Below are 15429 nucleotides of genomic sequence, written 5' to 3'. Positions count from 1 at the left end.
ACCGAACACAACCCATGCGAAAATACAATTCTCTTGAACATCCGATGCCCCAATACCCGTGCATCTAACACACGTAACTGACTCCACTATCTTCATGCTACCAGTCCTTTCCTAGCAATGGTAGTGCCTTGAACTCCAAAGTTCTTCTATAGGCAAATGTCGACCACACCCAAACAAATGGTAGAACCACTAAACTCTGACTTCACTGGAGAACTATCCCACTAATTCCTGACCAAGGATCTTCCAAATAATACTTTTGAATGGATCTCGACAAGGATCCAGAATGATAACGGTACACGCGGAACCCATTCCGCTAGATACGCCCATCTGTAGGTTCCTCAAAAATCTTCTGGCATGCAGAATGGCATATAACAATCCTCGATAACCCAGACAATAGCATAGAACTGACCCGAGATCTAGCTTGTTCAAACTCAATCAAAATTCCAAAGTGGTACAATTTCCCGAATCCCTCAAACCAAGGCTCTGATACCAACTTGTAACATCACAAAATTCAAGACCAAAAATTTCATTTTAATTAAGTTATTATAAAATCAACAGTATAAGAAAACATCCATAATAACATCCCATGTCAAACCAAAGTGTCAATAATCAAAACATGTTATCATAAAATAATATCAGAGTGTAATCCCAAAGATCTCATGTGCAGAAAACATAGTGTGATGCGCTACGATCAAGCCGGCTCCTTCCCTTTGAAAACGTAGTACCTGAAACCAAAACTGAAAACCATAAGCACGCAGCTTAGTGAGTTCCCCCATCATACCACATACCATATAAACACATAATTCCTAGCATATCTGGGTGCTGGCCTCCCCTTCGGTATCTTTCAACCGGTAACTGCCTAGCATAACTGGGTGTTGGGCTCCCCTTCGGTATCTTTCAACCGATAGCTGCCTAGCATAACTGTGTGTTGGCCTCCCCTTCGGTATCTTTCAACTGGTAACTGCCTAACATAACTGGGTGTTGGTCTCCCCTTCGGTATCTTTCAACCGGTAACTGCCTAGCATAAGTGGGTGATGGCCTCCCCTTCGGTATCTTTCAACCGGTAACTGGGGACTATTTCACTCCCTACAACTACCACATAATAACATAACATATACATATAAATCATATACTGCCTAGCATATCTGGGTGCTGGTCTCCCCTTCGGTATCTTTCAACCGGTAACTGGGGAATATTTCACCCTTACCGCTACCACATAATAACATAACATACTAGCACGTAAAGCATGACAGATAGTAGTATACCAGACAATTATCACAAAGAAAATCATCTCAACTATTATCACCTAATAGTGGGCCGACATTGGTGCCTTAGATCCACTTCTACCAGAAGGTAACTCACCTCGCACTGCTGAAGTCCCACAGACAAAACCCTAGCTGCTGGATGACAGATTCCCGAACTGTCAACATCAAAACAATACCCAATTAATAATTGGGTTCCAACATATATCCATAAGTCCATGTTTGGGGTAAAAGACTACTTTACCCCTAACTTAGCTTTATTCAAGCCCAAGGCCCAATCTAGAGGCCCAAAAGTCAAACTATGAACCAAAGCCCATCATATGGCCCAATTTTCCAAATTGGGCTCAAACCTTTACATGGTCTTACCCAAAGGCCTAACCATTTCTTCCAGTCCAAACATTTGGCATTCTAATGGTCCAACCTCTCATAATCCTCAAGGCCCAGTTATGGCCAATCTATGGCCCAATTTTCCAAATTGGGCCCAAACCTTCACATGGGCCTTACCCTAAAGCCCATCCATATATTATTAGTCCTTATGATTGTTCTTGGATAGCCCATCAATAGCCCAATTACCAAAGCCCAATAGAAAGGCCCAACTTAAGGCCCAAGTAAGATTAGTGTTTTCACATAAAATGACGATTAGGGTTAAATGTTTCCTACTTGACCCATTAAGGACTTAATCCATTAAGTCCATCAATCTATTGGGTCAATCATGTAGTGTGGTCGGCTTAATACATAATCCCAATCCGGTCATCCAAAATGCGGGTCCTGACACTCCAAAACCCATATATCCAAAATTAGGGTTTTCTAAACCCTAATTAGGGTTTCCAACCCATTCACAACTCAATTAGGCCCAAAAGATAAGTCTTTAGATCAATTAGGGTTTCATTAGGTCAACTAGGGTTTCATTAGGTCAACTAGGGTTAAACAAGTCGGGCACCACCCACTACCACCTCGGGTAGTGGTGGTCAACGGCGGCTCATGGCGGCGGCCACCACCTCACGGTGGTGGTTATGGTTCTAGTCCAATTATGTCCAAACATCCCAAAATCAGTCTAACACAAGCAAAATCATACCGCCACCCAACACGGCGGCAGGAGGCGGCAACCAGCACCTCACGGTGGTGGTTATGAGTTTTCTTTGATTATTCCATCACCGATTACAAACATACAGCACAAAATCCCAAATAAACACATACACATACTAAGATAAACACATACACACACAGCCACCCTTGTAGTGGCCGGCGGTGGTACATGGTGGCAGTCACCACCTCATGGTGGTGGTGGTGGCCTTTTCTCGGTTTTCCATCCAAACAAAACGACCACACACACGAAATAACACACACACCACACGAACTTGAAGCAGCAGCACACTCGTACTCACGTGAAACACGAACACGGCAGCCCTTCGGGGTGGTAAACGATGACCGGAGCAGCAAGGAAATTACAAACGCGGCGGCGGTGGGTCGTGGCTGTGGTGTAACACTGAAATGGTAGAGAAGAAAGGATAAAGCGAACGACAGCAACAGAAGCAGCAGAGGAACAGATCCGCTGATCGTCCTCGACGTCACCTGCAAGGAAGAAAGGTCGATCCGCGACGACAGCAGTTGCGTTTGAGGTCTGGCTGCAGTCCTGTGGTCGCTGGTGGCCTTTCGCTGATCGGAAAACGGGTATGGTGGCGGCTCATCGTCTTCAACGGCCTCGTCCTCGTCAGCAGCACCCGCGGCGGCAATGGCTGGTGGTTTACGGCCTCAACAGCGGGGATGGCGGCTCCGGTCGTCTACTTCCGACCTCCCTAACGGATGCAACTTCCACGCGATGCACACACTGTCGGCTGAGGAAGATACGGCAGTTCGCAGTGGCAACTATGGAGGGGACGGTGGTGGAGAGACAATGGTGGAAAGGTGGCGCCGGAAGTTGAAGAAGTGAGATGGCGGCTGAGACATGTTCCTTAGGGTTAGGGTTTAGACGGGGGTTATATACTCGGCACCATTCTAAACTTATTGCCATAATGACAGGAATGGTCCCTCCCCATAAGGATCTTTTCAACCCAAGTCTATAATTTACCATTTATACCCTGCCTTCTGATATCCCTTTCAAATCAAGTCCAATATTTTACCAAACAGCCCCTCCCTCTACAAATTATTTTCAACTGAAGTCCTTATGTTACCAAATAGCCCCTGTCTTCTAAGAATCTTTACAAAACAAATCTTGAATTTACACTTTAACCCCCAAATAATCCAAATTATAACATTTGGCTCCCGAAAACCAATACCCCACTAAATATGATGGACTTTAGGGCTACTATTCATATTAATTTTATCTATTTTATTTATTTAATAATTGTGGTGTTAAATCCTGAAATGCAGGAGTTATCCTCTCAGCTTCAGGAGTTGTTAGGAAAGGAGTTTATTCAACCAAGCAGTTTTCCATAGGGAGCATCGTTCCTTTTTTTCAAGAAGAAGGATGGTTCACACCGGATGTGTATTGATTACCGGGAACTGAACAAGGTAACGGTGAAGAACCGTTATCTGTTACGTAAGATCGATGATCTCTTCGATCAGTTACAGGGGCATCTTGGTTTTCCAATATTGATCTGAGGTCTAGCTACCATCAGATTAGAGTGCGAGAGGAGGATATTCATAATACAGTCTTCTGAACTCGTTACGGGCATTACGAGTTTGTGGTGATGCCTTTTGGACTCACCAACACACCGGCGGCGTTCATAGGTCTCATGAACCGAGTGTGAGTTCTATCAGTCATCAATGTCAGGTGAGTTTCCTCACTTATTCTTCCTTGTGTGGTTGAATAGTTGTTTGTATATACATATGATGACCAGCTGGGTCTAAATGTTATTACTGTGAATGTGTTGTTATATGTGTTGAGATTTCGAGTAGTCTCCAGGGTTGCTGATAACCCACGGGGCGTGCTGTTTTCCCATTGAGACTTCAGGTAGTCTCCAGGGTTGCTGATAACCCATAGGTGTTTTATGTGTTGTGTTGTGTGTGATATCTTGGGCAACTCACCAAGCTTTGTTCTTACATTTGTTGATTAAATGTGTTTCAGGTACTTTTGAGAATCGCGGGAAAGCGAATGCTTGATAGTACACATTCGTTTGGAAATTTTGTTACTGGATATTTTGGGACACCCTGATAATTTGATGTGGAAATTGTATTTTATATTATGATTTTTTATGAGATGGTTATTATGAAAACTATTTTTCTATTGGTTTAAAAATGAAAATTTTTGTTTACAAATATGATCGATACAATTTGGGTTGGTGTTGTATGAGGTATTATTTGGATACATTAATAGAAATTGTCAGATGTGGATACATTGTAGCGATATTTATAAGATGCAAAATGGTATTTTTAGATGGTTATATATATATATATATATATATATATATATATATATATATATATATATATATATATATATATATATATATAAACACCCTTTTTTTCTCGTGCCTCCTACAAGAAAATCGCACCCTTCTAATGTGGCCACGTCACCTACCTTCTCTAACCGACACAATGTATCATAGCGTCAATCCGCACGTCTCATGCTTGATCTTCTGCACATTCATGCCGATTCTTTTCTCATCTAACCGTAGACCAGACCATCCATTTGAAAAAAAAATATTGATTTTGCGGTGAAATAATTCGCCTATTCAACTATGTGTCTTTTGGGTTGATTGGTCTTCGGTAATTCAACAGAGGTCAAAATTTACATACTTTTGATTTCGATCTTATGTATGTTTACTGTTACCATTCTCCCACTCTTCTAACCGCAAGGCATCTGTTGATAATCTCCATCTCAATTGGTGCTTCTGTGACTTCCTTCATTTCAATCGGTGGTCTCCCATGGTTTTCCATGATTTCCCCTGCGAGAGAATCTATCATTCACACGGAAAATAGGAAATGGGCTTCCATTTTTTTGGCTGTCGTATCTAAAACTACCGAGCTGTCTCTATTTTCAAATAAACACACTTGTTTGATTTGTTATCCAATTCTGAAATAGATTCAACATTCTCCATCCCTGCGATGACTTCCAAGGTGAATCTAAGGTGAATAAATAAAAAAATCAAACCAACTAGCATAAAGTAATAATTGTTCACAATTGATTGTTTCCTTATTTTGTAGTTCATTATTGGCAATCCTAATGTTGTATAGTATGTGTTCGACAAAATGCCATAAAGAATAAAATCAAAAAATTTCATCAAATTTATTTAAACATTTCAATGTATGTGTTAGTTGTATATTTAGCAAAATCATTTAGTAATATTTGTGCACAAATAAACCATAATTGTGAACTTTTCATTTTCAAATCCTTATTATTTTGGTTGAATTTGATTTTGGATTGTTTGCAAGTCTGTTAGATAGGCTCCAGATCAAATAAGGAATACATGGCATACAAATAGATTCAAAACCTATATATCTCATTGGAATAGTAAGCTTTTTGGGTTTTGTTCAACATTGGATTTTTCAGTTTGACTCACTAAATTCTTAATTAGACCAATGCATTCTATCTGAAATCAAAGCAAGTTCTATGTCCCTGCTTATTACCTTTAATTTTCTCAACTTTTAATGTCATTGTTTGCCTGGAGATATATTTGGTAATGAGAAAAGACTATTATTAAAGACGTTTATTTAATAAAGTGTAATTTCATTTAATGAATTTGGATATTCCCTAGGTGTGGTCTTTGATGGGTTTAATGTTAAAAAAAATGGTTAACATAAAGTGGTTGCCTGTGTTTGCATTCATATGTATGGTGAGGTAATAATCAATTCTATTTTATGACTAAAAGAGATTAGATATGAGAACTTTGTTAAATTCTTTTTAACAAAATAGAATGACATTTCGTAGTTTTATACTCCAGAAATAATATATAATTTCTTGGCACGATAAGAGGGTAAAGTTTTCTTTTCTTGACTTGTGTCGTTTTCATGTCATCTCAATGGTTTATCAGGAAGACCCAAAAGAATAGGTGGACGATGGGCCCTAAATAAGATTTGTGATCTTACACCTGAGCTTCAAGATGATAGCGAGTCAACATTATCAAAACCAATGTATGACTCACAGCTTCTGCAAATCATAGTCTTTACTCTTTAAGGCCTCATTTCTAACTAGACATGAATGAAGAAGATGTTCTTTGACTATCTTTGGCGTGCATCGGATTTTTGCTCCATAAAATTAGGGTGAATTTTGAATGGGGTGAAATGCGAGCTGCATGCCTTGTATTATGATCTTCAATCCAAGCTTTTAGTTGATGAAGATTACTGCGTATCGAATTGAAAATATTCTACAATGTGCCTTTTCTTTAAATTTTTTTAGTATTGTTTTTAACAGATGAATATAACCTCAGTAAGTAACTTGGTGCTATATGTGCAGAGTCTTCATCCACGGGGCAGCAAACGATTGACCTATCTTACATCCTACAAGGGAGAAGGCAGCACCAAAAGAATCGGAAGAAAATATGCTTAAAATATTTGTAGTGATGTTTGGGAAGCTCAACTTGGGACAAGAAGATAAACTCTTTGATCAGCTATGGGCAGTTAAATTAGGCCTAAGCTTCCTTAGACGTTAATCATTACCTTCCTTTTCAGTAAACGGTGAACTTAGCCATATGTTCCTTTAATTTTTGCTTTAGAATGTGTTCGGACTATTATCAACGTCATTGGGATCAAAATTTTGCAACCAACTTTGGACCAAATGTAGATCAAATTTCGATGACATCATGGTTAATAGTGGTATTAAATGTATTAATTAAATATGTTATGTCAAAGTATACAATTAGTCATTTAATTTTTTTTCTTATTAGGCTTATTTTGATAGATCACTACATTCATATCATTGTAGTTTCGTTGTTTTCCCTAATTATAATATTTTGCCCTTTCATTTTTGTTTATGAAGACATTGTACTTTGAAGAATATACTACTTATAAGATTGTACCTTAAATTATGAAATACCCAAATCACCCTCCATGAGCATGGGCCTTAAAACATAACTAGTATATATATATATATATATATATATATATATATATATATATATATATATATATATATATATATATATATATATATATATATATAAAACGTTACGTTCATATGAGACCATCATATTTTGTTAGATATAGTGACGCAATCCTAACCATTCATTTTGAATAAAAAAAGCAATATAAATAAAAAAATTCGTAATTTTTTTTAAATATTATTTTCGTCATATATATTATCCAAAAAATTAAAAATTAAAACAAAATTACCGTTTTTTTCAAAATATACGTGAAATATTATAATAGAATATTATACTGTAAATATTCAAATCGAATTTTTTGATTGTTAGAATATTCTACTAGAAATATTAAACTATAAATATTCAAAACATTCTAATAAAATATTAAATATTCTAACAAATTTAACAGTTCTAGTAAAATATTAGAATATTTTAACATATCTATCAATTTTAATAGAATATTAGAATATTCTAACATTCTAAAATTTCGATTTAATTATTTACAGTGTAATATTTTATTAGAACATTTCACTTATATTTCGAAAAAAACGGTAATTTCTTTTTTATTTTTATTTTTTTGATATATTAAAAAATAAATTTTCGGATTTTTCTTTTTGTTTTGCATTTTATAATTTACTTTTTTTTATATTCAAGATGAGTGGCTAGGATCGTGTTTTCATGTCTCACAAAATCAGCATGGTCTCAAATAAACTTGTATATATATATATATATATATATATATATATATATATATATATATATATATATATATATATATATATATATATATCACACAGAAAGATGGAAGGGGTGGCTAGCAGCCCCTTCACTGCGACGGGGACACCCACTAGCATCGCCGCCAAAGACTACATGTTGGTCCTTGTGGCACCGAGTGTTTATCTCGGCTCACAACACTAAGTGTGGCATATACATAACATTTGACCTAAGGCGGGACGATATACCCTCATCGAACCATACAGTGTGTTGATGTGGCACTGCGAGGAGGTTGGGGAACACCACACCATCTGGTGTGATGATCTTGGATGACCTTTACTACAAGACACAAAATCTCCACACTTCTTTTCTTATTCTCTTTTGATTTCATGCTTTGATGCTTGAAAGAGTATAATATGTTATTGCATCATATTTATTAAAAGAGAATATAAGAAGTGTAGAAATTCAGGATGACCATTTTTAAAGTGGAGAAAAATAAGAGAAAAATAAAGTTTTTGAGTTGCAATTAACAAATTGTTTTTGACTAATAATAATAATGATAAAGTCTAAAGCAAAAGAAAAAAAAAACTTGCTTAGTTTATTTTTGTTTTTTAATAAATTTAATATTTTAACTTATTATTCAGAATTTATATCGAGTTGATTTAAATATATTCTAATAAATAAATAAAATTTATCACATCTCATATTTTTATTTATTTTGTCACATGTCATTTTATAAATATTATAAATTAATTTTTTTATTTCATTTTATTAAATTTCATATAGTATTTAAATATAATAATTATAATAAATATAATAATAAATAGCTATCAATTTAATTAATGCCAACTTTACTTTTACATTTAAAAATTACTTTTACATTTAAAAATTTTAAATTGAAGCTTTATTTTGTATTTATTTAACTTATTTGTTTAAACTTAAAAGACAACAACTACTTTAATTTCAAATTTTCAATTTTTTTTTTATTTTTTCATAAATTCAAACTTTCGACGTATTTAGACTTTTATATTTAATATTTTTTTAATAAATAATACTATAAGATAACTAGTATATAAAATATAAAGTTAAATTGTAAACTTAAACTCCTTATAAAATGTTCATACAAACTTAATTAATATTTAATGTCACCGTCCATATACCAATATTTTCACACATTTCATGTCGTCGATTGTCAATCATAAATATTGAAGAAGGAACCATTTATCAAATGGCTTTTAGCCTAAGAGTATTAGATCAATAGATTTTAGTTAAGTGGTGTCATTTTTTTCTAAGGTTAATTATATAAGTTATGTCGAAAACACAGCTACAACATTATAGATAGAATTATGTGTTAGCTTGAAAATATATTAAATTTGAAGGGAAAAAAAAACTGCTGCATCCCCTAGACCCATAAAATTTATACCAAACACAACATTGAGGTTCGACTCTATGATTTCCATATCGAGCATTTAATTAACTACCAACTCCATAAACGTAAATTTACACTCAGTTAGCGATTTAAATCAATGACCTTAATACAAAACATATAACTAATATAATCACTTCTTACAAAACTTCAACAGCAGATGCATAAAAGTTGGGCACCATGGGCAACTTATGATCAAGATCCATAGTCAACATTGATGCCTTAGCCCGAGTCTTCACAGGGCATGAGATCAAATAACTATCAATCGTCTTCGCCAATGGTTTGGTCAAACTCATGCATGTTGTCCGGTCAACGACTCTAAGCCACTTAGCTTCCACATATCTTTGCTTTCTCCATGGACCCAAATGCATCTTCTTTTCCTTCATGCATCGTTTTGCTGCATTACTCAGTATTTTAATCACAGTTTGTAGTCTTTCGATTTTGCCAACGAATATATCTGGGAGTTTGGATACGAGTTCATTGTACTCTTCACTTCCTTTTTTCATCTCAAACTGACCACGAAATTCTAATTCGACAATCACTCTCACATCTCCTTTCTTGCTATTGGAGTTATCGATTACGTCTACAAACGTGTGTTCACCTATATCACATAAATAACACGAATATTTAGCAAACGTATAATGTATAAATTGACATAAATGGCTCTTTCTTGAAGATATTATAAACATCGAAAATGATTGATTCTGACGTTTTAAGTTTAATATTAGTTAATTAATTAATTAATCACCTGAAGGAATTTCTAAGGAGCTTTTCCATTTGGACTTGCAGATGGCCGAATTGTAGCCGGAATTCTGAAGCCGGCGACAAATTTCTGTCATCCTGCAACTCCGGCAACTGCCGGAAACTGGTCTCGAGCAAGAACATACACTATCGATCACCTCGAGTTCTCCTACTACTTCCTTTGTTATAATTCTTATTTTTGATTCTAAACTCGTTGTCCTGAATAATGTTGTCTGTAAAATTTGAAACTTGTTAGAATTCGGAAAAATTTAAAGTTGGGAATTTAATACAAAAATCCCTGATAACTTACATGTAAATTCTGATGTTGGGTCTCCCAAAATTTAATCTTGTCTTCGGTTCTTTCTGGGTTTTGACTCTCATCGTCATCTTCAATTTCGTGTTGAATTTCAGTATACCTGTCGTTCTCCAGTGACGATAACATGGTGGTTTCTTCTTCAAGAAACCCAAAGATTGAACCGGACAATAGGACGGCGGGTTGATCGCCGGTAGGGTTATCTCCGGTACTGTAGTTTTGACTTGGCGACAGGACACGGTGGCTCATCGGAAATATGGTGGTGGCACCGCCCATGGACCTACTTTTCCGACGTTTATTCTGTTTGTTTCTGAATAATGTTTTTTGTTGCGATGAAATTAATGGAGAAAAATGGTGGTTATATATTACAGGGGTGAAGGTGAGGGTGATTAAGTGCCACGTGATTTGTTGCTGTTTGTTCGTTCTCAATTTTGGATCCACGTCAATATTGAGTCAGTAATTATTATTATAGATATATTCGAATATTCCTGTATTCTTTTTTTATTTTTAAATTTACTAAAGTCACCTTCGTCTTTGGAAAATTGTAACATACCCCCTTGGCAAGAAAGATTGATTATTCGGGATTTGTTTTTGTAGATCACCAATCCACCCGACACCCATGATACAAATGATTTGGATCCATTTGATGTGAATTACCTGACTTATATACGTGACATATTAATGACATGGATTTGCGACAATGGCAACTTATTAGTGACATATTAATGATAAATTATAGACATTAAAAATGTGGGCTCATTCACAACGCGAGATATGTGCAATCGCACACCTCACACACCTGATACCTCATCAGAGTCAGCCCTGTATGAGATACAAAGTGGATTAAAATACATGCAGTTGTACACCCATAATAGAGTTAAACTTTTCTAATTCATTTTCATCAAGAAACACAATTGAATAACTCCGATATCAAATGGATAAGACGGATTATTTGACAAAATATGAGCAGAAACTTATTTACTAGAGGTGTTAGAAATGGAAAACTAGTTTTGACTCAATAGAAAATCATTAATATGGATCAAGTTGAGTTGGTTGCTTTAACATTTTGTTAGCTTTTTAGTAGTCTATTAAGTATAACTACAAAGCTATAATATTAGAATAATAATAGTATTTTCATTAAAAATATTATTTTGGATCTTATAAATATTTTAATCGATCCTATTAGATCCATTTCAATAAAATTGATACTACATATTTGAATTTATCTTTTTGACCACTCAAGATAAAATATATCATAACTTTTGTCATGTTCTTGAGAAACTTTAACTGGTTTTTTGATATGTGTTTAAAATTATTTTATGTCTACAATTTTGAATTCCAAAGTGAATTGCAAAACGATTATATTTTCGGGAATTTAATGACCAGTTTTTAGAAGTAGAGGACTAATATGGGAAATAATACAAATTATAGGAGGCTCCCTTAACTTTCCAAATTTACTTTCCCAAACATACTACCTCCAGATAATACTACTCACTACTACCAAACATACCACATCCATATAACAGTTATGTAAAACTTGTAAACGAACCATCACAACTTGTACTTTTTCCTGAATTTAGTAAAGCCCTCTCTGACAATAGTGTGTGTATAAGACAGTATACAGGTATATAAAAGTATATTCGAATTTTGTCGTATGATCCGCTGAGACTCCTCGTGATGTGGGGCCCATGCGACAGCCTAGATGAGGAACGTCGGGTAATCTAGACCGTGGATTGGGGAAATAATTTGATGAGGTTGGGCCCATGGTAGTATGTATGTACCCTATCTAATTGCCTTGTCTAGTACTTTCACGAAACCGGGAATGGATTTAATACGCGGCGTAAAGCCAATGGGTTGGAATTTGGAGATGATTAGACAATAATGCCCTTGACATTGGTTGGTGACGAGGATATATTTGTCATTTCAGTTTAAATATTGTTTCTTTCAATAATTTTGAGCATAAAGGGCATGAAGACAAATATTATCATGTTCTTTGTATTGTTTAAGCGAAATAATGTCTTCGGAGTGTGATTAATTTACTGTAAAGGATTTGGATAAAGATAACCGCATATATAAAAACATGTGTTTTTTTCTATTTTTAGGTAAATATTAAAAAAACCAAAATACCATTATAGTTTGTGAAGTTTTTTTTATTAATGATTATATTTTTGTATTTTATGGTTTTTAATAAATATAATATAATGATATAATTACTAAAAAAAATTAAGAGCAAAAGGCAAATCAAACTAATTTCATTAATCATTTTCCAACAATGGTAATCATTACTTAAAATTGTAGTATAATTTTTTATTTGTATATATTTGGTCATTAAGTTTTATTTCATCCTTATTAATCTCTTCAACTTATTTAATTATATGCATTCAGTCTTTATGCCCGGTTACTTCAACTAATCCGAAAAAAATGACTTAATAAGTAATATATTTCTCACTTTATACAAATTTAGTGATTAATATATTTTTTTTATATTTAGTCATTAATATTTTTTTGTTGCAACATAAATCATTGTTTTACTACACATTTAGTATTTATGACCCGTTTGTTTTGGTTTTTTCTCATGGATTTCTACGTGGTACATCATTAATCAGGTGTTCAGAGTTGTTGATGTTTTGGGCCGCTGTGTCTCGGTTGTTTGGATGCTTAGGTCTTGTGGTTTGGCTTAGGTCTTGTGTCGAACGTCGTAACTTCTTCATACAATCTCGAATTTTAACTACTTTTATATCCACGCATTCGTATTTGAGTCTACTACAATTTTCGTTTAGATTACTCCCGTTAAAAAGTAATATATTATTACTTACGATCGTTATATCCATGCGGTCTTTATGTATGTATGAACATTTTTTTTTCTAAAATTTTAAGTAAAAATATATTACTTTTTAAAGGAATTAATCTAAACGAAAATTATAATAGACTCAAATACGAACGTGTGGATATAAGGATCGTTAAAATTTGTGATTGTATGAAGAAGTTACCACATTGAGAAGACAAAACCTAAGCAACCAAGCAGTCGAGGCTGCGGTGGCCATAAGCATCAACAGTTCCGAACATCTTACTAATGATTATATACTATGTAGGATGTCGTGATAAAACCCTAAAGAAATCGGTTACAAGCTATGCAGTTATCGCGGTCAAAATTTCAATAGCGGTCACATGCCACTATTTGAAATTGTGGTTATCATGGTGGTATAGTGATGGTATATCGGTTTTGTAATATTACCTATAATTTATAATTTTATATTATATATTTATACAGAATTTATATATTAGAGTATTAATATTATATATTACACAAACATATATGATATATGGACACAAATTAAGAATTTAAAATCATAACTTTATGAATTCACTAATTTATGTTCCTAAAGGCTAAATCACATATCCACAGTGAGTGAGTAATTATTTCTATGCTTCATAAATTCACAAATTGTATTGATTGTTTTATAAATTATCAAATTAACGAGTTCATAAGCGTGAAGCATTGAAAGAGAAACATTTAGCATTAAAGAATTAAAGGAAACATCACATTTAACATTCAACATAGATTCACAGTGGATGATTGAAGCATTTGATAGTCACGGGTCTATAATTGTGAACAGTGAAACATTGTATGTCGTAGTGTGTATGTATAGAAAGGAAAGGAATAAAGGAAATGACACATACCTGGTACTATGGATGTTATTCGGGTCAAAACCAAATTGAACCGACCCGAACCCGAATAACCCGAAAACCGAATAAGGGTAATTGCATGAACTAAAAACCAAACCGATTAACAAATACGGGTTCAGTTCGGTTCGGGTATTAATCGGTTCGGTTTGGTTATTACCCGAATAACATGTATAAGATGATTAAGGACCTAATATAACCGAAAAAACCCAAATAAACTGTATTAGGATTCTATAACCCGAATAATAGAATAAGAATGTACTTTTATACATCAACGTAAAACATTCAAAGACTAACATAACACAATAACACATTAAAATAATAACATTTACATAGTAGATTAACATAATGAGAATTAATTTCTTACGTGAGTTTCTTGAGTTGGCGCCTAATTTTTCATGACTAGACAAAGTAGGAATTCGTGAATCCTTAGAGACAATAGGAATGGTCGATTTTTGAAAGTCTGAAACAAAAGGAATGATCGACAGAAGTGATTTCGAGTTTGGAAATAGTTGAGAAGATTGGTCTATTTTGAAACGACGAGAACGAGCGTAGGGTATTTTTTTCTGTTATGAACGACGATGACAGAAGTGTGAATCGTGATTTTGATTTTTGTCGATAAGAAAATGGGGACGAGGAATGTTTATTCGGGTCGGGTATTTAGAACCGAATAAGCTCTTATTTGGGTAATCCAAACCGAATAACCCGAGAACCGAATAAGTATAATATAGATACCCGAATCGAATTGCTTATTCGGGCCTAATTCGGTTCGGGCCGGTTCGGGTTTCGGTTCGGTTCGGGTTTCCTGGCTAAATTCCCATCCGTACCTGGTATTGTGGAGTAGCTAAATGGAAAAATGTGAAAGGAAGTGCAAAATCGGCTGTAGCGCTGCTATAACGGTGATGTGTATCGCGGTAAATAGCGTCGCTAATAGTGTCACTGTTATTCGTAAACGCTATTTTGAAATAGCGGTTATGTACCTCCGATAAACGCTATAGCATCGCTATACCACCACTATAGCGTGTTATTGATAGCATAGGTTACAAGTAGTGAATGTGTAGAAAAAACAAAAGGACTAATTTTGTTACAAAAAAATATTAAGGACTAAATGTGAAAGAAAAAAATTATTAAGGACTATGTGTACAAAGTGAGAAATATATTGCCCTATTAATTTATTTTTTTCAGCTTACCTGGAGTAGTACAAATTAAATGTGTACAGTTAAACAAGTTGAATGAATAAATATGGATGAAAAAAAAACTCAATGATCA

The 15429-nt window shown here is 34.5% G+C and overlaps 1 protein-coding gene across 1 annotated transcript; it reads right to left on the bottom strand.

The window, feature by feature from the left end:
• Nucleotides 1-9430: 9430 nt before the first annotated feature.
• On the bottom strand, nt 9431-10827 carry LOC145123461 (uncharacterized). The gene is made up of 3 exons (XM_079058670.1): nt 10474-10827; nt 10171-10396; nt 9431-10023 (listed from the first exon to the last, which is right to left on the bottom strand). Exons 1-3 carry the CDS (start codon nt 10750-10752, stop codon nt 9563-9565), a joined length of 966 nt encoding a protein of 321 aa, XP_078914796.1. The 5' UTR covers nt 10753-10827; the 3' UTR covers nt 9431-9562.
• Nucleotides 10828-15429: the final 4602 nt, after the last annotated feature.

Source organism: Lactuca virosa, chromosome 7 (assembly GCF_052849685.1).
Source record: "Lactuca virosa cultivar CGN04683 chromosome 7, Lactuca_virosa_CGN04683_v6, whole genome shotgun sequence".
NCBI classification, from domain to species: Eukaryota; Viridiplantae; Streptophyta; class Magnoliopsida; order Asterales; family Asteraceae; genus Lactuca; species Lactuca virosa.
The sequence above is the reverse complement of the archived record's forward strand: the minus strand, read 5'-3'. Positions and strand labels throughout refer to the sequence as shown.

Excerpts from the sequence above, each read along its gene's own strand:
- LOC145123461 (XM_079058670.1), bottom strand. The coding sequence starts at position 10,752 with ATGGGCGGTGCCACCACCATATTTCCGATGAGCCACCGTGTCCTGTCG. Across the intron at positions 10,397-10,473 it reads CCCAACATCAGAATTTACAT|ACAACATTATTCAGGACAAC; the intron begins GTAAGTTATCAG and ends CAAATTTTACAG. Across the intron at positions 10,024-10,170 it reads CTCCTTAGAAATTCCTTCAG|GTGAACACACGTTTGTAGAC; the intron begins GTGATTAATTAA and ends TATGTGATATAG.